The sequence below is a fragment of the Myxocyprinus asiaticus genome, chromosome 11, assembly GCF_019703515.2.
Source record: "Myxocyprinus asiaticus isolate MX2 ecotype Aquarium Trade chromosome 11, UBuf_Myxa_2, whole genome shotgun sequence".
Classification (NCBI taxonomy): Eukaryota; Metazoa; Chordata; class Actinopteri; order Cypriniformes; family Catostomidae; genus Myxocyprinus; species Myxocyprinus asiaticus.
In genome coordinates, this window is record NC_059354.1 from 8116089 (window position 1) to 8143393 (window position 27305).

General features: G+C 37.7%; 1 protein-coding gene across 4 annotated transcripts in view; it reads left to right on the plus strand.

Annotated features, from left to right (window-relative positions):
* The window catches only part of LOC127447747 (plakophilin-4-like), a 118552-nt gene that overhangs the window by 23490 nt on the left and 67757 nt on the right, over window positions 1–27305 (plus strand). For 2 of the 4 annotated variants that reach the window (XM_051709782.1, XM_051709783.1), the window contains exons 1-2: window positions 7016–7097; window positions 24802–24916. In XM_051709782.1, coding sequence (XP_051565742.1) covers window positions 7030–7097; window positions 24802–24916 — 183 coding nt within the window. In that variant the 5' untranslated portion in view covers window positions 7016–7029. Of the gene's footprint in view, window positions 1–7015; window positions 7098–24801; window positions 24918–27305 lie in introns of those variants that run through there. The other 2 variants (XM_051709781.1, XM_051709784.1) reach the window with 2 other exon arrangements.

A 27305-nucleotide genomic window follows, 5' to 3' on the forward strand; every position in this document is an offset into this window, starting at 1 on the left:
TAGGTTTATTGCAGGCTACATCACAGGCCTATTTTTTCTATCCTATAGCTACTATTTTATTTTTTATTTTTATTTTTTTAACATAAAACATTTAACATTTTTAACATATTGGTTAACGTTTTTTACTGAACAGTTGTCATATTAGATCAATGGTTAATGCACAACTGCACGTTGTGAAATATGCTCAACTTTTCAGCACATTTTTTTCTCTCTCATAGATTTGGCTTAGTCTACCTGTTAATTATTTTCAACAATGTCCTGACTGTTTTAATATGTTAAGTAACTTTTACTTGGTCATTTCCGTTTAGAACAGGCTGTTAGGTTTGCTCTATTGGTCCTGCACTATTCATTCAATTGTTTTCAATAAATATGCCTGTTAAATATTTACTAATATTGTTTCAGTGAATGTGTCATGTTCTATATTTAACGTTCAATGTTCATAATGCAGGCAAGCACGTCGTAGATTTTGGAATAGATTAAGTATTTTAAATGTGTCACATAAACACAATTTTTGACTGTTTTCTGAAGGTTGGTTTCTTTTTAGACTAGTCAACAAGTCGACTCCAAAAATTCAGGGAAATTAATTGTTCAGCACATTCCTAGTTTACATTGAGAAAACTGTTCTGGCAGGAATAGGGATGGGAATCGTATAGAAGTGAACAATTCCAGTTTCCGATTACACTTTTCAATTTTCAACAATTCTGGTTCTTGAACGGTTCCATTTATGATTCTTTTAATTCCATTTTTCATTCTTTTTTTAACTATTTCAGTTATTTTTTCGATCTTTTATCAACTTTTAATATATGTTGTGAATGTTTTGACTTTTGTTTTTATGTCTCAACGTGTAGTATGCATGGACAACTTTCACATATGAAGTTTCTAACAGAAAAATGAAATTCTTGAAATGAATAGAAGAGAACCTGCTCATAAAAATCATTAGTTCATGAATCAGACTACACTGGTCAAATTGTATGTTTCGCTCCGTAGATTCAAAAGAACCAGCTCATAAGAGTCATTTGTTCGGGGACGACGCCACAGCTGAAATTACGTGCATTTTTGTACGTAATAGTTAATATAAGCACTTCGATAAAAACATGAGCTTTATATTTATGCTCCTAAAGGGATAGTTCACCCAAAAATATTTAGTCACCCTCATTCCATTCCAGATGTGTGTGACTTTCCTTCTTCTGCAGAACAAATGAAGATTTTCAGAAGAATATTTCAGGTGAACAGTTACACAGACTTTGCATGTGTGTGTGTGTGTGGGTGGGGGGGGGGGGGGGGGGTGTATTAATGTTCTGCACCTGTGAAATGATCAGCAGTTTTTCATGATGTGACATTAACATATCATCATGCAGAATGCAGTGTTTGACACATTGCTCACCAGCACACATGTTTGATGATTCTGCATGTTTAAACCAGTAGCTTCTTAGCAGAAGACAGCATCATTGAAATTGTTTAAAATCGTTTGGCAGTGACAAAGCAACTGGAAATCTTTTTTAATGAGAGTTGACAATTTGAGGTGACACAAGCAACGGCGATGTGACAAAGTTGAGCAGAGTTCAACTTTATGCAAAGGGGCAGTGTTGCAATGTGGTGACTACCAATGGGAGTGACGATGGTGAAGGTCATGTGATCTGTTGCCTGATACACTTGGAGACAGCAGTCAATCGAGTAGGAATGCCCAGAGAGACTCTGTGACCTTCAAGTTTTAATCCTTGTTATTGTGAACACACCTTTAGGCAGCATTGCATGTGTCCTTCACCGATAAGGCAATCCTACAATGCATTGCGATGATGTCAGTGGAAAAAAAATAATCCAAGTTGGTGGACAAAGCTGAAAATGTTGAATATAAATAAATTTTATTCAATGAAAAATACTTCCATCTTATCTTTATGTTAGCTGTGTTTATTTTTGCGATTAATTTTGATTAATAAAATTTACATTTAAATTGGAGGCTGACTGACATTGGATTTTGCCTGGTGGAAAAGGCTGATAACCGATTAATCGATGAATCGAAAGTCCTTACTGTGATGGGCACAGACGTAGAGGCTACATGAGTCAAAAACCCCAATAATAACTAGGTAAAAATGAAATTTGGTGCATAACACAGAACTTTTAACTATGAAACAAGCCTGAAAAAACACTGGGGACTTCTATTTTGAAATGTGTGCACTCCCATCTGTATGAGCGGTAATTTATCAACAGTAGATCATCAACGATTGAGGTCATAATTGTCCTGTATTTTGGTACTATATTCAAACTTTTTTCTTTTTTCCTTTTCTCTTGGGACGCCTTCAGTCAAAACCAACATGAATATTAACATGTAATTATGATTAACTTATATCTACTTAACAACGAAACCTCTGTTTTATACATCAGTAAATCAAGACTAGTTGCGTAAACAGTCAAATTCACATTGGCCCTCTCAATTTGCCACATTGGCAGCATAAAAAACAAAGTTGTTCCTTAAATTTTGAAGAAATTATACACAGAAGCGAGCAACGAATTTGTCTGTGATTGGTTACAATGTGTATCCACGGCACAAACACAAGTTAAATAGAATGAAATTTAACACACCATTGGTAGACTTACATGCACAACTGCTATAATTGACACTTTTCACGACTACTTAATTGTGACAGCTGTAGGCCTAATTGTAATCTCGATTATTTATTTGATTAATTGTGAGGCCCTATTATACGTATATGTACCTACTATTGCATCAAGTTCTTTTGGAACTATTTGGAATCAAGTGTGAGCATTAGTCTCTAATACGCTTACATTAACAGAATTGCTCCCCATGAAGAGTGTTTCAATTCAGTCACTTATAGGATATAGACAGTATTTACGTAAGCTAGATAACCAAGTTCGGCTCATCTCTCGCTTTAATGAAAGACAGTGACGATGTAGTCAGACGTGCTGAGCAGGCATTGTGATTCACTAGATGACTGATCCATTGTGCCTGCGAAGTTCCTAAATATTGGGTTGATTGTCATGCAGATCCAACGCATGTCATTTTTCATTACATTCATTTTTGTGTCACGTAACAGCACTCATATTAAACAGCAGACACATATTGAAAGCACATATTGAAATCAGATAAGTGGCTGATGAGAGCTGAATTCACTCCACATGGAGACACACTGATATACTTCAGTCTTTGGAAATCTCCTGGCCTGCAACTCTTCATACTATAAACTATCAATTGATTCAAGTTTTTGTTGAGTTAATTACATAATGCAAATTAATCACGTATATCAATGTTTGCTGAAAAAACCAATATATATTTGGGGTTTTCTCAGCAAATATTGTTATAGACCAGCAGTCGGCAACCTTTTTGACATGGAGTGCCATTTTTTATTTTCCTGGTCAATGGCTGTGTGTGAAAAACACTTTTAATATTCTCTTCCAATTCCACGAGTTCTCGTGCATTGGATTTTTTGATGAATGAGGCATACTGTATGATCCGACCCCTAAGAACCGCTTTAAGTGCCTCTCAAGCCATGCCTACAGAGGATACTGAGGACCAGTTGGCGCAACACTTTATCAGATGATCTCAGAAATTTGGCCAGAATTGTTTGGGGCCTGTCTCCGTCAGCAGATCTGCGAGCCGGGACTCTGTGAGCTCGCTCGATTTCCAGTTTATGGCCTGTTATTTCGAGCAGACTCGGGAAGAGCTCATCTAGGAATTTCACCATATCTCGGCCTTCTTCATGCTCAGGAATTCCAACAATTCGTATGTTATTCCTTTGGCTCCTATTTTCCAAATCTTCAAGTTTTTCCCAAAAAATTTCCACGACTATTTTGGACGCGGGCAGATTGGCGGATAATTCCCTTTCCGATGATTCCAGATAATCGACCCGTTTCTCAACTTCTGTCACTCTTGTGACCAACTCAGGCGATTTTGTTTCCATCGCCTTAATCGATCTACGTATTACAGCGAGATCCTCCAAGTCAGCAACAACCTTCGTCAGCATCACCGAGATGTTGGACAGCTGACGCTGGATTTCTTCTCCCATTGCGCTTTCCAAATCGAGTCCCCGGTCTGCAGGCCCAGAGGTTTCATCTTGAGCACGTAAGTGTCTTTTAATGTCTCCAGAGCCCGAGGATTTTGACTTCTTTGCCATGTTTACCTCAAAGAACAAATATGTACTGGGTGTATCGAATCTCACCGGATTATAACATGAAAATAATAAAAAAAACACCAAAGTGCGCAGAGCTCATGAATCACTGGACTGCTTCTCGCATGGCGTCACGTGATCCTCTAAGAGAATGTAGTTTTTTGTATATAAGTGTATTTTTTCACTTGGTTATACTTCTGCAATTGCAGTAAAGACAAAATATACTTACATTATCTGTTCTCTAAAAGCAAGTCTAAATATCTTATATGCTGCTTCTCAGGTGAATGCATCTTTTTTTAAAGGATTTTTAGATATTTTAAAATATTTGTATTTTTAATATTATATCCAACATTCTCCAATAAAACATTTCTTCTGCTATATAGCTGCTAAAGTAAATGTATGTAAGGAGTTTTAGATATTTATATTGGAAGACAAACCAAAAAACATTTTTTTTTTTTTTTGCATTGTATAATGGACTAAGACTACACCTTTTTGCTCGCTTGACTTCAAATTATCTTTAACTCACAAAAAGCAAACTCTCACTTAATAGAGCTCAAATTGCCGATTTTCTTCAAGATATGATACACACCGTGACATATATTATGATTCACTATGCCATCATGTTATAATCTATAAGTGCTGCTCTTGTGCGCCATCGTTAGCGTTTCAAATTATCTCATGTTACATTAAATGAGATCAAATGTCTATTTGACAACAGACATTTTTGTCGAAAATTTTTTATTGTCAACGTTGTCGATAACAGCAACTAATCATTTCAGCCTTAGTTAAAACATAGTTTGAAACATTGAAAAACAGCTCTTGATGAATTCAGCTGCTCCATCCAGCTGTATTTGCACACAAGAACGCATCCTCATTCTGTGCTCCTGCATTTGGTAAATGTTGTTTGTTGCCTATACTGTTAGAGTTGCGCTGACTTCCCCCTGCTGACTGCAGTTCGCAAAAACATGAAGGTGATGCTTCAAGCCTGAATTGCTCCATTGGTAGGAAATTCCTTATTACGGAATTTACGTACAGTCAGAGGGCATGACTAATTGTAAGATTTTTTTTTTATTTAGTTAATTGCATTAAATTAACATGTAAAATCAACAGCCCTGTTCATAACACTAGAGAGGTACAGTGGTCTTGAAAGCAAATGTTTTCTTTACAAATGACCTTCCTAAGAGCAAATATTGGCCAATTAATCAGCCTTGCTGATATAACGGTGTATGCCTAATCCAGTGGTTCTCATGTGTGGGGCTGTCCTCAGATCTATTCACTTTCACACATTCAACAAATATAGTAGCAATACACACAAGAACCAATGTGTGCAATTTATTTTCCTCTGCCTTGTTTAAACATTCACCTGGCACCGCAGCACATCCTGTGCACGCAACTCTCGACGGCCCAAGCGGTGTCCGGTTTGCCGCACTTGTAAACAAAGTTGTTCTCATGTGCACGGCAGTTTCAAATGGGTAAAGAGGTGAATTAACACAAAGGTTTTTTCTTGTTTCAAAGAAGGGCGTGACCTGAAAAAATTGAGAACCACTGGCCTAATCCATACACAGATTTGATAATAACAAACACTCTGAATGACTGAGGACAAAATTAAATTTGGGAATCGGACTACTCTGGTCGCCATGTCTTTCGCAATGTAGATTCAAAAGAACCGGCTAATAAAAGTAATTTATTCAGAAATCAAACTACACTGGTCACATGATATATTTCACACCATAGATTCAAAATAACCGACTCATAAGAGTCATTTGTTTGGGAATCAGACTACACTGGACACATTGTATGTGCATGCTGTAGATTCAAAAGAACCGACTCATAAGAGTCATTTGTTTGGGAATCCGACTACACTGGTCATGTTGTATGTAGCGTGCTGTAGATTCAAAAGAACCGACTCATTAGAGTCATTTGTTTGGGAATCAAACTACACTGGTCACGTTGTATGTAGCGTGCTGTAAATTCTAAAGAACTGACTCATAAGAGTCATTTGTTTAGCGTGCTGTATATTCAAAAGAACTGACTCATAAGAGTCATTTGTTTAGCGTGTTGTAGATTCAAAAGAACCGACTCAGTAGAGTCATTTGTTTGGGAATCAAACTACACTGGTCACGTTGTATGTAGCATGCTGTAAATTCTAAAGAACTGACTCATAAGAGTCATTTGTTTAGCGTGCTGTATATTCAAAAGAACTGACTCATAAGAGTCATTTGTTTAGCGTGCTGTATATTCAAAAGAACCAACTCATAAGAGTAATTTGTTTGGGAATCAGACTACACTGGTCACATTGTATGTAGCTTGCTGTAGATTCAAAAGAACTGACTCATAAGAGTCATTTGTTCAGAAATCTGTCCTTTGTACAAAAATGGCATTACATCAAATTGTGAGATGATAATCTGACTTCCGCTGATGTTAGCAGTGTGAATGATTCAAATCAAGGTAAAAAAAAAAAAAAAAAAAGCTCTATACTTTCTCCATTAGTCATGATGAAGAGCAAATAAAACAGTATACTTTGTCACAACTTGTATCCACATAAAGGCAGTAAAAAGCCAGTGTGATGTTTGAATCAAGTCTGTACTCGCTGTATTCTGTTACTCAGCCATTAATACTAATCGAAGTCAAGAAATATCTCATCTAAATTAGCTCTGTTGAGGTGATATCATATTGTGTAATGCTGAGATTGAGGCCATTGTGGCAGATTTATTAGTTAACGGCATCTTTGATTAGCCGCAGCTTTATAAAGGAGTGTGGATGTAATTTCATGAGGATATGACTGTGGAACACTCCTTTGTGTACTCAGTGACGCTGTTTCCTGTGTGAGGTGAGTCCAGGCCCGGCCCACAAGAGCTCAGAGTCTATGTGTAATGCTCTGGGCTCACAGACAGAAGACTGTTTCATGTGTTCAGATGAGGCTGTTGTCATCACTGCTGCTGTCAAAGCTGGCCCGAGAGAGTGCAGCTCAGGGTAAGATATGCTCAGTTCATAGTGAGACGTCATGTTAGAAAGAGCTGCTGGTTGTTATGGATGAGCATGAGTAAATGAAAGTGACTTTTTGTGTGACTTTTAAACTACTTATTTAACTTCAAAACATTGCATTTTTTATTATTGTGATTGGTTAGGTTAGTATTTATGATTTATGACTGCAACTGTACACGGACACTGTACACTGTGACTTTCAGTCTGGGGCAGCAGCAACAGCACTCAGTAGTCTGTTTAGACATGATTGTTGGTAGTGATGGATATGTGGCTGTATTGAGATTGTTGGCATCGGCCAATAACTGTGCCCGATGAGATTTAATTGGTCATTCTACACACAGCCTTGTCACTGGATATTGAAATTTAGAGCAATATTCCAGGTTCAATACAAGTTAGTCTCAATTAACAGCATTTGTGACATAATGTTAATAATTACCACAAAAATAACAACTTCTTGTCCCTTCCTCTTCTGTTATAAAAAAAAAAAAGCAAAAATGTGTTTCCGTTTTATTTTTCCCTAGATTTTGTTTTCCATTTTATTTTCTCTGAATTACGGGTTTTAAAGTGTAATTACATTTTAACATAAAAAACCTGTCTAATCAAATGAAAACAGAACAATTACCTTTCAACATACCATTGCATTATTTTTTATAAAATGAAGAGCTTCTGTACTGATCCTGACAGCACAATTCAAAACCCCAAATTTAATTTTTTTAAAATTTAATTTAATTTATTTATTTAGTCAAATACAGTGCTGCAGAGTAGAGCATCACAATATTAATGAAAGCAATGACACTGTTGCTCGTGAGATATTGCTTAAATATAATGTAATTATTATTGACATATTATTAGTATTATCATTATTCTTACTACTACTGCTACATTGAATATTACATTTGACTATGCTGAAGTAATATATTTCTGTCGCATTTTTTTCAATTTCAGGCTTCTAGTTAAATGGAGCTTTTATTTTGATGTTTTTGACGAATTCACTTCTCTCATGCAGAAAAGCAGATTGCTATATGGGCGAATGTGCTTATTAAAATGTGAAAGGCTATAATTGAATTATATAAATATAAAGTCTGCATGTGCTATGTGCTTCACAGTGAGTAAAGTGCTCTGCTCTTTGGCATTTATACACACGTGACGTTAATGATGCGGTTAATGTTTAAGCAGCGAGTTCTCACATTTACTTACGGTTGAAGCACGCAGCTCATGCAGACAGTATGGACTATTTGTTTAATTAAATCTCAGCCTTTTGCGGTTTAATCATCACACTAGGACATATCCTGATTTTAATTTGATTAATTGTGCATTTATTTTTATTTATTTATTTTTTGATTTTCTCCCCAATTTGGAATGCCCAATTCCCAATGCGCTCTAAGTCCTCGTGGTAGCGTAGTGACTCAATCCGGATGGCGAGGACGAATCTCAGTTGCCTTTGTGTCCGAGACCCTCAATCCGCGTATCTTATCACGTGGCTTGTTGAGCGTGTTACTGTGGAGACGTAGCGCGTGTGGAGGCTTGACACTATTCTCCGTGGCATCCACGCACTACTCACCACGTGCCCCACCGAGATCGAAAACCACATTATAGCGACCATGAGGAGGTTAGCCCATGTGACTCTACCCTCCCTAGCAACCGGGCCAATTTAGTTGCTTGGGAGACCTGGCTGGAGTCACTCAGCACGCCCTGGATTCGAACTCGCGACTCCAGGAGTGGTAGTCAGCGTCAGTACTCGCTGAACTACCCAGGCCCCCCTAATTGTGCATTTATACATTAATTTTATCCAAAATATATCATATTCTGTGACATTCCGAATTATACAGGCCTAGTTAATTTTGTTGTTATGACTCTACAATGTAAAAATCATAGGGCCCTATTTTAGTGTGAAAAAATCACTAGCTAACCTTTTCTGTAAAAAGGTGTAAAAAAAACTATGTAAAATAAGTGTTCATTTATACCAATTTTGTGTACATCATATTTGCTGTCACTACATTTAAATATATATCATGGCCACTCTTAGGGCATTAACACAGAACAGTGTTATACTGTACTTTTCAGAGTCTCTCACCAAATTTGCAGTTACAGTTGAGTCCACTGGGGGTGCTGTGGATGTGTTGTCGGGGTGTTGGATGAGAGAAGATATGATGGCGTCTGTGCTTTCAAGCAAAGCCAAATGTGGCAATACTTGTAATATTTTTATTTACTGAATTCTACTCCATTGGTATTGGATTCTTGTTGAAAAGGCCTTAATGTGCTTGTTATTAGTCCGCAATTATCTTGAGACTGAGAGGTAATCCATTAATTAAAACCCATCCTTTGATATATCCACACAGACAGTATTATACCGGCTTCTGGTCTTATTATTATTTGCACACACACAACACAGAATGAAAGCACAGGACAGCACCAGTTACACCTACATATGCACAATTTGTGACACGCTCCTACATTTGAGTCGCCGCCTATGCACACTGCACGCACACACAGCAAGTGACAACCGCGCTCCCAGTCTGTTATCGTAAGCCCTTGCGATATGCATATCGTAATATGTACATTTGTGATATTCCAATAAATTAGATATATCGTGCTGTCCTAATCAGAATCCAATTGAATCAGGAAATCTGTATCAATACCCAGCCCTACAAAATGCACATCCCTACCCCAAGTTCCTGGATAGGTGTGAAGTACAGCTGCTTACTGATTCAACACTCCAGCTCTTAAGCTTATTGTCATTTTGTGTGTGTTGACCTGTTTGAGTACACGTTAGCTTGTGTTTGGCTTGTGCGTGTTGTGTCTGATGTAAGCTGGAACATTTGGAGCTGGGATCCGTTCCAAAGCCTCTGGGTGTGTCGTACACAAAGTCAAATGTTTTCAGCTGTGTCTCTTACACTACTACTTTCCTCATTCAGTCCTACAGAAAGTCAAACGTTTGCAAAGGCTAATTAATGCCCCATATCGTACATACGGCACGCAGTCCAGACACATTAACCCTCATCCTCATCTGCGTATGATTCCCTGGCCATCCCGTGGCTCTCAAAAGAGGTTCAAAGGAATTTCTGGAGGTTTTTAAGGAAATTACACCTATGAATGGCCTGTCTCTGCTGTTTGAGCTTCTGTTGGAGTTTTCAGGGTTTGTGGATCAAAAGAGACGGCCTTTGGGGTAATTACTTTGAATTGCCTTGACTAAGCAGTTTCCAAACGTCAGTGTGTGTGCGTGCGTGTGTGTGTGTGTGTGTGTGTGTGTGTGTGTGTGTGTGTGTTTACTGCTTGCTGCTTTCAATTTTTGTTTTTGTGGTCGCGCTGTTCTCTGGACGTGTTGTGTTCTTTTCTTCTGAATCCTCAGAGTTGACAATATAATTCTCCTCAGCATTGACTTTATACCTTTATTGAAGTTGAAAAACTGCATCGACTTGCTTGGTGAGGGCTGAAAAGGCCCGACTACAAATATCACTTTTATTACGGCAGAGTCGATATGCTATTTGAGAGAGGCAGTTAAGCATGGTGGGCCTGTGGGGACGCATTCTCTGAAGGTTTCTGTGAAGGACTTTAAAACACTTTGTATTCTGGTTGCTGTTGTAGACAGTCACACCTTACAAAAAAATCTAAAGTTCTGGCAAACTTGCCGTTAGTTCAGGAATCAGACTTGGAATCAGTCTTGTAGTCTGATTCCCGAACAAATGACTCTTATGTGAAAGTACATGTGAAAAATATCAAATGATTTCATCATTTGATAACAGGCTGCTGAGGGCAGTAAATCCAATAAGAATTATATTTCTTATTTCCAAAAAGTTCTTCCTCAAAAGTACTTAAAGAATCGTTTATAGAACCATCAAGGAACTGGAATCTTTCAGAGGAATCAGAACCGAATTCTTTGTATGATTCCCATTACTATTTGATTTGATCATTTTGTTATCTTGTGCAACAACTTGCAGACATTTTAAGTGCAGCTAAAGTGTCCAAATACTTTTTGAGGTGACTGTATTTTGACAGCGCAGAAAGAAAAATAAGTTGATGGGATTTCGAGAGGTCTGGTTTTGCCTGTCTGGTCTTAAGTTAGTAGAAATAGTCATTATTCTAGTAGGATTTTACACTCTATGACCTTTGGAGCATTGCCCTCGTGTGTGTGTGTGTGTGTGTGTGTGTGTGTGTGGACAGGTTTAAGTGGTTTACGAGGACATTTTTTTAGGTTACAAACTGGTATTTACAAGGGTATTATGCAATAAATGTGGTTTATGAGGACATTTCTAGTGTCCCTATAATTCAAATCACTTATATATACTAAACGATGTTTTTTTGAAAATGTAAAAATGCAGAACGTTTTTTGTGAGGGTTAGGTTTAGGGGTAGAGTTAGGGTTAGGGTTAGGGGATAGAATCTATAGTTTGTACAGTATAAAAATCATTATGTCTGTGGAGAGTCCTCATAAGGATAGCCGCACCAACGTGTGTGTGTGAGTGTGTGTGTGTGCGTGTGTCTGCGCGTGTCTGCGTGTTTGTGTGGGTGGGGTGTCTTGAATCACTCATTTCTTTGTGTGTGTGTGTTGTTGTCAATGATGACACAGTGCAGCTGGCCGGAGCAGGTCAAATAAGCATAGTGGACACTAGAGCCTGACCGATATGTGATTTTTGAGACCGATACTGATTTTAGAGGGGGAAAATTCACCGATTACCGATATGGTGGCCGATGTAGTTACTTTTTCAGTCACTTTTCAGCTATCTGTAGGTGATAGAGAAAAGAACATTTTATTTAAGCTGGGCATTTTTAAGATGGGTATTTTTTAAATGTAGAGATTTATGTATAAAATATTGATCTTAAAATTAATTGGTAACTACAGCTGTTAAAAAAATAAATGCAGTGGAAAAATATTTCCCTCTGAAATGTAGTGAAGTGGAATTATAAAGTAATAGAAAATGCCATGGTAATACTCAAGTAAAGTACATGTACCTCTAAATTGCACTAAAGTACAGTTTTCTTGCTTATCAAAACATCATCAGCAATATTTCGCTGTTAATGTATAACAAAACAGTCCCAAACAATAACTCATGGTTCGCTGCTGCCGAGTCTAGAGATAATAGCAGCAGCAGTGTTACACCGTATTCTGCTATACAAGTTCATGGGAAAATTTCAACGGTGGAAAACCAGACTTTTAAATATTACATTTGATAAATGCAATGACTGGAATTGTTCGGTTTAAGGGGGTACCAAACTGTGAATCCTAAACAAAACAGTTTGGTAAATACATGTTTACACATTAGCTTCCACTCAGCTGACAAGCTATGAATGTAGCTATGTGATTAGCTAGTTAGCTATAAGCTCGTTGTCACAGAGAGTAAAAGATGTACCAGCATTGCATCTCATCAACTAGGTAATAACATAGCGTGAAATCAACACTCAACAGACACAATCCACCACCGCACCGTTGTCTGTTGAGCTGCAAAAAGATGCTCTGATGCTTACCTTTCAATCTGCTACATTACTGACTGCACTGACAAACTATAGCTGGCTAACATAGCAAACAGGTGTGATAAACACAAGTGACATGGCTGTCAGGGACAGGGTTAACGTTATATTGAAAAGGGAAAATAATGGTGTAATTGTTTATTAACTTTTCAGTATGTATTTCACAAACTAGTTAGCAACTTACCAAGAAGACACCACTCAACTCCGCACTGTCTGCAGATCATCCGTCAGCTCAACTCTGTAAACAATGGAGTCGGAGCATGCTCTGCTGGACAAACTACATTATGACACCAATTCTAAATCACCCCAAGCATCGTTTTCTGCATGATATGTTCTGAAAAAAAAGTTTTAATATTTGCACATATAGAAAAACATATATACTGATACTGGTATATCTGTGAAAGGCTAATATCGGCCGACCAATAAATCGGTCAGGCACTAGTGGACACTATACGACTCAAGCTTTATGTTTATGTTGAGTCAGTAACTGGTATGCAACGAGAAGTCTCAGATCTTATGACGAACAGTCTTGTATTGTGCGCATTCCTGCGACATGCCGAGACTAGTTACAGATGCTACGACAGTTTTCAAACCAGCTAGATATCTAGATGTCTTGTCATCAGGTGTGCACCCTGTCCCGACAAGCGGGAGACCATTATGAGCCAAAACCAATGAAATACTATAGAGAGAGTACAAGAATAGAGCAAGGTATTGAGAAGCAGGAGACAAAAAATTATTATAAAATAAAAGAAAACATCACCCACATCTCCCTACCCTCTGTCTTCAATATTTTCAGCTTCTTTCTTTGTTTTTTCCCCTTTGCAAATGGTGCAAATAAGTGCATAAATGGGCACAAGCCACTCTTTCATGTTTGTTGACATGTTATCAAGAATAAACTGCAAGTTTGTGAATCAGTTTCGTTATTGTAAAAGATGCGTTTTGGGCTATTCGTTTGAAATGGGACGATGCTCAAGACAGCTGTAAGACGGTTCAAACTGTTTTACGATTTTTCCACTTCAAAAACATTCAGACATTGGGCTCGTAGTGCCCAGCAGCGGAGCGCCGCATTATAAAACAAGAGTTTAAATTTTGCCAGTTACATGCGGATTTAAAGAGAAATAACCGCACCATCAGAAAATTTTAAAAAGAGAATACATGCACAAGAACTTCACTAAATTCTTCAGTGTGTCTGATATCAACATGTAGGGACACAGATATGAGAAGCATGAACATTAGAAGCTCAGTTACAGGTACTGCTCTAAAATAACTTAAAATAACTCAGGATTCTCATTATTGTCATTAAATAAGTTTTACTCCTTAAGAAATTAATTGTAATTCCCCTTCTGCCACTCACTCGACATTGTGTCGATGTAGTGACACTAGGGGTCACCCTTGGGAGCCCCAAACACCTCAGATCTTTGAGAAAAGGCCAATGAGAATTGGCGAGTGGAATTTGCATGCCACTCCCCCGGACATACGGGTATAAAAGGAGCTGGCTCGCAAACACTCATTCAGATTTTTCGAGTGGTTGCACTATCAGCGAGCTGAATACTACTGCTCCATTCATCTCTTAAGAAGCGTATGCTGTTGGATATACGGCACATTTCCAGCGGCTTTCTTTCCTTCTGTACGATGAGTGCAGATTTTGCCCCTGGGCGCTTCGACAGTGCTAAAAGAGTGTAGATTCCTGTTAAAGTGTATATTTTCTCTATTAGAGCACACACATTGACGTTGAACGTCTTTTTAAAAACGCGTCTTTATAAAGATGCCTTTCCGTCTTTGTTTGATTCCTGTATGCGGTCGCTATCTCTCCGCTTCCGACGTCCACGGGCGTTGCCTCACGTGTCTGGGCAGTGATCACACTGAGGCAGCGTTAGTGGATGGTTCATGTTCTCATTGCGAGAATATGACCATGCAACATTGCGGTCGTGGATTTCCTTCTTCCAGGGGAAAGCCACTCTAGCCGCCCCCTGCGCTTCACCTTTTACCTCTGGGTACGAGGCCGGCCCGGCTGGCACTGGAGGCGATTTGGGGGCTTCAATGGGTGCAGCTCCGCCGGGTAAATCCCCACGGACCTCCCATTCCCCAGCACGCTCGTTTGCCCCCGGCGAGTTCCGAGAGGAGACCAGCTCGCCCAAGGGCCAGCTTGGTGTCCCTTTAGGAGCTCCGGAGCGGGATGAGTGCTCGATCACTGCATCGGAGAGCATACTGGCGATGCCAGACGCCGAGGACTCGAAAGAGCTGCCACCTTTAGCTCGGCCCGCCCAGTCCAAGGCTGATGGCGAGATGACCGCCATGCTTGCCTGGCCCGCCGCATGTGTCGGGTTGGAATGGAACCTTCCACCCTCCCCTGAGCCCTCGTGGCTAGATGATTGGTCCTCCCTCCCCCCCCCGAAAGTCGCAGAGGCAGCTCTTGCCCCGTCAAGGGAAGTGGGTGTCCGCATACTCAACTACCTCGACGACTGGCTGATTCTAACTTACTCTCAAGAGTTGCTATGCACACACAGGTACCTCGTGCTCAGGCACCTCAGCCGGCTAGGGCTTCGGGTCAACTGGGAAAAGTGCAAGCTCTCCCCGGTTCAGAGCATCTCTTTTCTCAGCATGGAGTTAGACTCAGTCTCGATGATAGCGCGCCTCACGTGTGAGCGCGTGCGGTCGGTGCTGAATGGCCTGAAGTCGTTCAAGCAGAGAACAGCGGTTCCACTGAAACACTTTCAGAGGCTCCTGGGGCATATGGATCCCTGGCACAGGTCATGCCACTAGGGTTGATGCATATGAGACCGCTTCAGCACTGGCTTCAGACTCGAGCCTGAGATTTATTCTACATGAAGAGGGCGCCCTCTTGGGAGCTGCCATTTTAAAATCACATGACCAGCTGAATACTACTCAATTAATCTCAGTAACCGTCCTGTTATTGGACACTTTCACTCATGGATTAAATTAATCATGGCTGACTGTGAACAGTGAATTTCTACAATGGCATCTGTGACTGAAAACTATTGTGTTTGAATGATGCTGCATCCAGGCCCCTGGTGTCACAGTAAGTCCAAGATGACACAAACAAAAAGGTACTGAGTTCACCTTTAATTAAAGAGAAACTGCGTACCGGTTTTTACCGATTTCTTTCTCTTGCTTAATTATCATCAAAGTCTTTCTAGCAAGTCAGTCCACTGTCGTCCATCTTTGGAATGCTCTCGAGAGGTTATTTCCAGTCATGACAGTGCAGCTCCTATCTACTTGACTGGGGGAATGCCGAAATCTCAAAAACAGTTGGTCAAGATTACTATCAAAGGACAGATTTTAAATCAGCAATAACATTTTATAATATTGGAATCATAAATTGTGCTTCTTTACCTCGTTACACTAAAAAGCAATTTTCGCAGTTTGTATAGCTAATGCGCATGCGAGTTAGTGAGCTGATTGACAGGCATCTGTATCTAAAAGGTGATTGGCTGTAATGTGGGACTTCCTTTCTACATCTGTTGACTGTTGGGTGCTCAGAGCTTCTTGGCTGGGTATTCCAATTTCTCCCATTCATTTAAAGGTGCATTCAGTAATTTGGGGCTAATTTAAAAAGTTTTACACATTAACAAATGAATTGTGTTTTTGTGAAGGGTGATCTGAATGGTGTACACTCAGATGAAATGAAGACTATACTGATAATAGTTTTCTATAAAAAGTGTTTTTAGTACACATGGTGTGGGTACGTTTCAGCGTCAAACACAGTTCATCTTAAACTATATCTGTTCATCTATTCACTACTGTTTATTCTTCTGTTTTTCTTTGTGAAGCTTTGAAACGGTGTCATTGGATAATTTGTCATAAATGTATGTGTGGTGGCATAATTAAGTTTCTTTTGTGAATATTATGTGTCATTCCTTAATCTCTTGCTCATTTGGTAAATAAATTCAAACAGGCTTTGTATTATTAACTCACAAAGGGACATCGTAAGGTTTTTTTTTTTTGCTCACGCTTGAACAATAATATAATAATACCAAATCTTTCCTTTTTTTTCCAAAACAATGTGTTTAGTGGAAACAATGCACTAGATGGTTAGACAAAAGACTGCAAGAATGTGAGGAAAAATAAAAAACAAGTTTTCCTTTGAAAATCAGGTTGACACAAGGTGATGGAACTATCAAATGTATGTTGTTCACGTTGTGAAATGTGTAACGCTGCAGTAATTTGATAATTAAATATGTTAGTCTATGAGCTTACCATAGCAAGTAAAATGTTTACATTTTAAATGACAAGTGGCTAAAATATTATTAAAAGTCCATATAATCATTTGCACATTTACTGTAAATGTGAAAAATAAAGTTACTCATGGGAGTAGCTGCCTTTTGCTGATGAAAATAAAGAGAGCAACTGATTCGGTGGTCAAGTTTTATTTACAAATGACAACAAAAAAATAAAAATAAGTAAATAAAAGAGAGAGAAGAAAAAAACATTATGATGTCCCATTGTGATTTATAGTTTTTTTTTTTTTTTTTTTTAATGCTTTCACAAGAAAGTGGTACATTTTCAAAACTCTTAGTATTAATCTTACAACTGATCATCAAAAATGTGCTTTTTTTTCAAACATTTCAGCATATTTTCTGTTGTTTTAGTACAATACACAAAATCACAAAGTAACTTTTTCACTACATAAAGTTAATTTGCATCTGTTCTCTTTCAGTTTAATACATGTGTCTATCATTTAATCCAACTGATCTTAATGGTTAATCATTGAATCCTTTGGTATTTCTATAGATTTTCAACTGGTCTGATTATTGTGTGTTGGTAAGGTATCAACTACTGTAATTTCTAAGAGCTTTCAATCAGGATAGACCAAACATAATAAATCATGTTTATTACTAATTACTAATTTCTTTCATCTGGTAATCACAATTGATTACCATATACAGTAAGTAGAACTGTGTGTGAGCTAGGACTGGGCAATTAGTCAAATTTCATTTTCAATTACGGTTTTGGCTTCCAATGATTATGAAGACAAGATAATCATGATAAAACAATTATTGTGTTACATTCTGTTTTGCAATGAAACGTTATATCTTTAAAGCATCCTTTATTAAAAGTTAAAATACAGTTAAAATCAGAAGTTTACATACGCTTAGGATGAAGTCATAAAAAATGTTTTATCCACTCCACATATTTAATATTAGCAAACCATAGTTTTGGCAAGTCGTTTAGTACATCTACTTTGTGCATAACACAAGTAATTTTTCCAACAATTGTTTACAGACAGATTGTTTCACATTTAATTGACTATATCACAATTCCAGTGGGTCAGAAGTACACAAAGTTAACTGTGCCTTTAAGCAGCTTGGAAAATTCCAGATAATGGTGTCAAGACTTTAGACAGTTAGCCAATTAGCTTCTGATAGGAGGTGTACTGGATTGGAGGTGTGCCTGTGGATGTATTTTAAGGCCTACCTTCAAACACAGTGCCTCTTTTCTTGACATCATAGAAAAAATCAAAAGAAATCAGCCAAGACCTCAGAAAAAAAAATTGTGGACCTCCACAAGTCTGGTTCATCCTTGGGAGCAATTTCCAAACTCATGAAGGTGCCACGTTCATCTGAACAAACAATAGTACGCAATTATAAACACCATGGGACCACGCAGCCATCATACTGCTCAGGAAGGAGACACATTCTGTCTCCTTGAGATGAATGTAGTTTGGTGCGAAAAGTGCAAATCAATCCCAGAACAACAGCAAAGGACCTTGTGAAGATGCTGGAGGAAACCGGTAGACAAGTATCTATACCCACAGTAAAACGAGTCCTATATCGACAAAACCTGAAAGGCTGCTCAGCAAGGAAGAAGCCACTGCTCCAAAACCACTAAAAATCCAGACCACAGTTTGCAAGTGCACAAAGATCTTACTTCTTGGAGAAATGTCCTCTGGTCTGATGATTTTTTTTAACTGTTTGACCATGATGATCATGGTTATGTTTGGAGGAAAAAGGGTGAGGCTTACAAGCTGAAGAACACCATCCCAACTGTGAAGCATGGGGGTGGCAGCATCATGTTGTGGGGTGCTTTGCTGCAGCAGGGACTGGTGCACTTCACAGAATAGACAGCATCATGAGGAAGTGAAATTATGTGGATATATTGAAGCAACATCTCAAGACATCAGCCAGGAAGTTAAAGCTCAGTCGCAAATGGACAATGACCCCAAGCATACCTCCAAATTTGTGACAAAATGGCTTAAGGTCAACAAAGTCAAGGTATTGGAGTGGCCATCACAAAGCCCTGACCTCTACCCGATAGAAAATTTGTGGGCAGACCTGAAAAAGCGTGTGTGAGCAAGGAGGCCTACAAACCTGACTAAGTTACACCAGTTCGGTCTTGAGAAATGGGCCAAAATTCCAGCAACTTGTTGTGAGAAGCTTGTGGAAGGCTTCCCAAAATGTTTGACCCAAGTTAAACAATTTAAAGGCAATGCTACCAAATACTAACAAAGTGTATGTAAACCTCTGACCCACTGGGAATGTGATGAAAGAAATAAAAGCTGAAATAATTCTTTCTACTATTTTTCCTGACATTTCACATTCTTAAAATAAAAGTAGTGATCCTAACTGACCTAAGACAGGGAATGTTTTCTATGATTAAATGTCAAGAATTGTGAAAAACTGAGTTTAAATGTATTTGGCTAAAGTGTATGTAAACTTCTGACTTCAACTATATATACACACATGCATGAATGACTTTTGTTTTCTTTGATAATATGTTGGATATATGTATTAGGCATAATGGATTTTGTCAATTTGGTTAAAGAATTTTAAGTGTAATGCCCATTGTGACGACTGTATATTATAGCAGAGTAACTTCTATTCAGCACCAAGGGTGATTTGAACATGTATCTTGCAGTGTTTGCTATTGAATTAACTGATTGTTTAAAGTACTACACTACCGTTCAAAAGTTTGGGGTCACTTGCCTGGAATGTTTCTCATGATCTTAAAAACCTTTTGATCTTAAAGACGTATGCTTAAATGTTTGAAATTAGTTTTGTAGACAAAAATATAAATTGTGCTAACATATTACAAAAGTAACATTTTATAAAAAATAAAAGTTTTTAAAATGACTTGGACCGAATAAAGAAAAGCAGCCAATACGTGCCCAACATAGATGGGAACTCCTTCAATACTGTTTAAAAAGCATCCCAGGGTGATACCTCAAGAAGTTAGTTGAGAAAATGTCAAGAGTACATGTCTGCAAATTCTAGACAAAGGGTGACTACTTTGAAGATGCTAAAATATAACACAGTTTTGATTTATTTTGGATTTTTCTAGTCACAACATAATTCCCATTTCTATTATTCCATAGTTGTGATGACTTTACTATTATTCTAAAATGTAAAAAAAAAAATAAATAAATAAATAAATAAAAAATTAATGAGTAAGTGACCCTAAACTTTTGAACAGTAGTGTAAATTGAAAAGACTATACTGTTGTGTTTTTGTGATTAACCCAAATGTTCTCATTACTTGTTTCAGTAATGTTGTGTTTTGAAACAGTGATTCCATGGAAAGAAAACAATCATAATGAAAGCATGAGATCAGGTTTTGAAAGAATGACTAGCTGTGGGATCAAGTAGTATGATCAATTTGTAGTTTTGTATTAAGAGTTTTGAAAATGTACGACTTACTTCTGATAGTACCAGCAATGAAAACAATTAAATGCATAAATCTTTTATTTACCAAATGAACAAGAGATAAAAGAATGGCACAGAATATTCACAAAAGAAAACTATGAATGCCACCACATACATTTATGACAAATTATCCAACAACAAAGTTTTAAAGCTTCACAAGGGAAAACAGAAGATTATAACACAAATACTTAATGGCTGTAGGTTAATTTATTTACTTGGAGTAGTTTCCTAAGATAGGCTATGTGAGCAAATCAATGACTGTAATCATTCTGAACAAAACACGACACAATCTATAAATTGATGTGAATAGATGAAAAGATATAGTTTAAGATTAACTGTGTTTGACGCTGAAACGTAATTACCTTTCCGAAAACATAGTTGATGTAATGATGAGTCAACAGAGTTGAGATCCATGTGCAGCTTTAATAACAATAAACATAGTAATACTGATAGGCAGGGGTCAATCACCAGCAACAGTAATATCCAAGGTAATCCAGAGAGGTAGTCAATAAACAGGCAAGAGGTCAGGGCAGGCAGCAGACAATCACAGGTTATATCCAGGTAAACAAGGCAGTAATAGTAGGCAGGCAGCAACGGGTCAAAACAGGGTAAACAGTCCAGGATCATACACAGGAAATAGAATAAACTAAGAGACTAAGAGACTGCTCAGAAATGTCAGCCAGGGCTAAACAAGACTTCACAAGTATAAAGAGTGAGAGTGAGAATTAAATAGTTGAGTAAATGAGAAACAGCTGAGCAGGTAATCAGTGACAGTTACGGGGATTATGGGAAATGGAGTCCAGAGAGTTAAAGTCAATCCCCAGGTGATGGAGCCCTCTGGTGGTGAGCGGGAGAAACAACAAAGGCGGGATTCATGACAGTTTAGATGAATTGTGATACGGGGAGCAGCACTAATATTTTCAGTGTCGCTTTAACACGAAACAGGAAACTCATGAATATTCATGTGCAATCGAAAATCTCAGAACACCAGACCTCTAAACAATAATTTACACCTGATTAATTATACTGAAACATTTTTAATATCCATTGAAATAAAAACGGACCTAAGATAATAAAAAAATGCCATAGTGTGGTGCCCCCCTGGATAGTATCAGTGGAATTTACAGAAAACTCAAACAAGTTTCCCTTTTTAAAATTATGTGTGTATTCAACGTATATTAGTAATGGACAGTTTTCAGCTGTGTTTATAAATGCAACAGGAAGGGAACATGTAATTTTATTTATTCACAGCTATTGTAAGGGGGCTCATCTACCTCCACCTCTATGAAATGGCACACATCTTCATTCATTTAGTGCAAAGCAATTGTTGTGGATTTTGATTAAATCATGACATTGGTTGCTTGGAAGCCAAATACAGTATTCATGGACATGCTAAATTTGATCATCAAAAAAATTCGAAACTTTCCTTTACCATTACATTCTGTATCGCTAGATAATTGCGGTTTATTTTACACTAAGCAGTTCTCTAATAAGGTAAGAACTGTCTTTAGAAATAACGTGAAACGTAGCCACACTCCAAAGATTATTGATATGAGGGACAATAGTAATCTGGCCTTAACTGTAGAAGTCTGTTTGCTTGAATTCTGACGTTTGTTTTTAGGCAAAGCAATTATATTATAGTAGTAATAAATTACTTTAGAAATGACCTAAAGCTCTGACATTTTCCTGATGCAAATGATATTCCAGAGCTGGTGGGGCAGCAGAGACAATCATGCTGATCCACATCGATAGATGGCAATACCCAATCTAACACCACTGTCGTATCGGTACTTAAAGTACATGAATTAAGAGCAATGCTAATGCTACCTAGAGAACTACTGAATGTCCCTTTGAATAGAAGTGGCCCGTCGTTGATAAATAATCTCTATTATCGTTCAGTAATACATTACGTAGAGCATTTTTGTAATGGAACACATTACCCTAAACACGTTTAAAAACTATAAATACAAAATATAAACATTTATAAACTGCTATAGTTGTAACAAAAATGAATGATATTCCCTCACTCGGACTGTTTAATGTGGTTTTAAACTAGTTTACACTACATTTTTGCACCAGAGAGTTCTGTGGCGAATTCAAATGTTTTCCATGAGTCGTGCTGTGCTTCAATGGTTCTCGCAGTGCCGTAATGATTTACGTAACGGGGCTGAGAGCTCGAGACCAGATCTGCGAGTAAACGCGCATGCTCTGCTTTGCTCTGCTCATTGGTCCGGGCAGTGCTTCATTCTGCTTTTGGCAAGTTTGCTGTTTGATATTGCTTAAAAGAAAATGGCAGCACATAAATGGAAAGAGAGAGAGAGAGAGATGGCCAGTTGCACCAGCAACTATAACGAAATGTAGTCGCATCGGCAGGAAAAATGGTCGCAAAATGCAATCATTTAGTTGCAGTCTGGTGCCCTGCTACTCATTCTATTTATGCAGTATATAATATTTATTGTATTCTGTGCATAGTATGTGAATTTTAAGTGAAGGATGGAGTATGTGTGTGTGTGTGTGTGTGTGTGTGTGTGTGTGTGTGTGTGTGTGTGTGTGTGAGTGTGTGTGTGTGTGCACGCATCTGTGTGTGTGTGCATCTATGTGTGCTGTAGTGTTCTCTTGTGTCTGGAGCCTTGAGTTGAACATGTCAAAGCTGAGATTGATAACTGCCCAAAATACTTCCAGAGTCACGTTACACTCACACACACATTCTTCAGTATTACTCAGTTGAGTTTATTCCTCATTTTTGCTGTAAACAGCATCATATGTTGTGCTTATTTATATTCCTAAACACTGGTACTATCTGCCCTAGACACTTGAAATGTGAATTATGTTATAGGAAACATTCCAGGTTAATTGCAGCTTAATGTCTTTAGACAGCATCTGTGGCATGTTGTCGATTACCATAGACAATATATTTACACAGTTTTTCGAAAATAAACGGGAATCACATTTACAGTAATACAGTTATAATGGAAGGCTTGCAGGCAAGCATTTCAGAAAGTTTAAAAGCTCAAATGTGAAGCTTGTATTTACATAAAATAGGGCTGTCAATATAACACATTAAGTGCGATAATTATATAAAATATAATGTGTTAAAAAATGTGCAATTAATTATGCCTCCTGGCCAGTAAATAAATTCCTAATAAAATAATGTGTTTTCCTACATCTGAGCAATTCAAGCTTGAAGTACATGTAGCTGCATATCTTTACAAGCTGCTGATGCTCAACAGGGGGCAGTCAGCACACCACAAGAAACCTCACAAGCAGCACAGCCACAGAATGAGAGCTGCTCACACAGGATGTGTTCTTCCTGTCAAACCAAACAATGAAGACAGTGGGAGTGTTTGGGAAACGTGTTAATTATTTGTTCAATTTTGTTTAGCCACTAGTGGCACAGACGTTACACGCCATTAAGTCAGTGGTTCTACATTTTTTGTGGTCATGACCCCTTTGAAACTAGAAGAACTCCTACAAAAACTAGAAATTCTTACGAAAGTCATATTTCACTCCAAAACTAAAAGAAACAAGTTAGAAATTATATTTTGCATATAGAAAATATCTATTTTTAGGGCTATTAAAATTGTTCACATTATTTTCATGACAGTACACACATTTGACCCCCAATTGTCATTACTGCAATGTGAATAAGATAATCATTACGATATTCTAATTAACACAACATGAAAAAAAAAGTATGGATTTTTTACTTATACTAATTATTTATACATCATAGTAGTACTCCTTTAGTACTGCCTTTTTATTTTCACTGATTTTAATTCAAAAGTCATTATACAATGGCTGTATTTCAGTTAAAAAGTGAGTAATTTTAATGAGAATCATCACTGAAAACTATGGAACTAGTACAATTAAAATGCCCAGACACGTTGTGTTAATGTGGATAAAATGTAGTAAAATGTCCTAAATATTGGCATCTTTTTTATACAAAATACAATTGATCTTTTTTTTCTTTTTTTTTACTTGGGGTTAAATGTGACCAGGATATTTTCTTGACAGGTTTTGTGAGAGTCACCCATAATCTGAAAAATGTAATTGCATACTTTTTAAAATATCCGAAATAGAACAAATACAAAAAGGATACTACAAATACAAACTCTTTAGGCTTTTCATTCGTGGAACACAAAGACAGTAGATAAGAGGAGTGTGACTGTGACTGTTATGTTTCGAAATTTTTATTCTTCTGAATGAATCTTTGCATGTGGAACAGACTGAAATGTAAGTGTTAATTCACTGAAAATGTTCCTGGTTACCCATTTAAATCTGTGGGGGACACAAGAACGTCTTTGTTTACATATGCACAGCACAGTGAGTGCACCTGACGCCATATATGGAGAGGGCGAACGAGGAGAAGAAATTGTGCACAAACTTCATTCAAAATAAAATACATTCAAATGTGCGTGCTTGCACAGATGCACAAATTAATTTAGTGGAGCTTACAGATTATTGCTGTGCAGGAGAAGATGAGTTTTTGTGTGACAGATATTCAACAGTAGTTTCCATATGCGTCTGTGTGTTTGTGAGTAACGGGGTGTGTGCTGTGTGTTTACAGGAGGAATGCCTGCTCAGAAGCCAAGTGCAGACGTGCAGGAAGCTGCAGTGAGCACGCTTCACAGCATGCAGTCCGACAGCACCACCACCAACATCCTGGCCTCTGTCAAAGAACAGGTAGCATCTCACCTCACTGCACAGGCCTGTATTTGTCTAATTTCAATGTGTTTATTTCTCTGCTGTCTGCCTGTGTGATTCTGAATATAGTTTGTGAATGACCATCTGCTGGGGAAAGTGGTCACAGCGGTGTGTGTGTGTGTTTTTGTGTGTGTGGGAAATCAGTGACTCCTGCAGTCTGACCACTGCTACAGCATTACCTGCAATCTGAAGTAGAGTTAGGCCGATATATCGGTTTTACCGATTAATGTAGTTTTAGTTGTATTTTTTTCTATTATTCCTCCGTCTTTCTCTGTGGCCAGCACTGGAGGAGTCTTCAGTTAGAGTGGTTTGGTTCTACAGTATTACTGCGCCCTCTAGAAGTTAAATAAAACAATCACTGACAATATTCATTCTTATATTTATTCTCACTTCAATGCACATTTTGTTATTTTGATTAAAAAATCAAGTGTTCTAAGTTGTAGCGAGGGCATGCAAAGGAAAAGGCGACTATATGGAAACATGCCCCGTCAGCACATACTTTGTATATCCAACTTCATATCTTGTGAATAATAATTAAATGATTCCTCATTAAACCTCATTGTGAGTCCCCATTGTATTTCGGGCTTGTTTATATTTAAAAGTCCTGAGTTATGCACCAAATTTTCATATTTTTTGGTTATAATATGTGATGGTATCACATTTTTATGTCACGATAATTGCTGAAGCTTTTATCACGGTATTGAATTACATTACAAAAACGGGTTGAACAATAAACAAACTTTATTGTTGTTCTCGTAATAACAAGTTTAAATACATTTTCAGTACCAAACTGGCCTTTAAATGAACAGATAACAAAGAACTTTGCAACAAACCCTGAACGTTTAAAAAAACTCCCATCAACACCATAGATACATAGCCAAATATAACAAGTTGATGTCTTAATATTTAAATGGTAATTATGCCACAGGGCCACTGATAATTATTGATTTGTACAGACCTACAACTTGTCTTGTTGAGGCTATTGCTATTATAAGGCTAGACTAATTTTATCCAGCCAGCTACTACAGTAGTACTAACAGTAGTATGCTTGTCTTGCCAGTTGCTAATATAAAGCTAGGTGCTAGCTACAAATTTAATAACCGCAAGTTCACTCACACTGTATGGAAATATACGATTGCGTTAGCGAAGTTTTAGCGAACGACTCTCTGGCCACTAGAAAGCAAGCTACACATTATCTGCAAACGGCAACAAGTGTTTACTTTGTTTGTCATCTTAATTGGCACTTAGCTAGTGCTCTCTTAAAGTGTAGTCTCTCAGTTTTCAAAAACAGTTTGGAAAGACGAGCAGAACTGTCACAACTTACATTTAACTCGCTGAATTGCACACAATGATTGTCCCGCGGATGAGCGGACATGTTGTCCACGGCAGTTTCGCTGCCGCTTTTCTCCAACGTGTTTTACACAAAAAGAAATTGTAGAATTATTTACACCATTTTGAAGCACCCACAATAACAATATTGTGCATGTTTATTACCGTGATATACTGTTTAACTGCATACCGTCACATGCCTACTGGTTATTATTGGGATTTTGGTTGAAAAATAAACTGCATCTATTATTTATTTTGGACTCTTGTAGCCTCTATGTCTGTGGCTTTCATGGTAAGGAAAGACAAAGATTATTTTTTATATTAATCGATTTAAAGACTATAGGCCGATTATTCTGTTATCAGTCTTTTCCATCACCTTAGTTATCGTATTGGCAAAATCCACTATCGGTTGTCCTCTAATCTGAAGAGTTAGAAAAAGTGTTAAATGAAAGGATGCACAAGTTAGCATTAACCCTGTGTTAAGAACTCGTGTAACTAGGGGTGTACGAGACTAGTTGACTAGTTGACTAAACGGTTCTGATGCTGCTAGTCGACACTGGAATTACTAGTCGGTTAAATATGTTCACCATTAAACTGTTCAACATTTTTACACATTTATGTTTGGCTTTATATTTTTACAAAGGCTGCACTTAAATGCACTTTATAATATGACAGATGACAGAAAAGTCGTCTATGCGCATGTCTGACACACTGTTTGTTTGGAGGCGTGCAGTCTCGTGGAACACACGTATATGTATAGGGTACTCACTCTTTCTTTGTTTCAGTCTTCTGAAATGTTTTAGTAAGAATAGTATCGTCTATGAGAATGCTGCAAATATACTTCAGACAGAGCAGTTCATTGTGAATGCAACTCTGCAGCCTAAGTTTAAGTTTTTTGTTTTTTAAATAAAGTAATGTAATTTTGAATGCAGAATCACTAAAGCAAGAATATTCACCGATCCCTCAGCCGGGGGGTTGACGATGTAATTGGATATTGTGATATACTTTTTATATATATATATATATATATATATATAT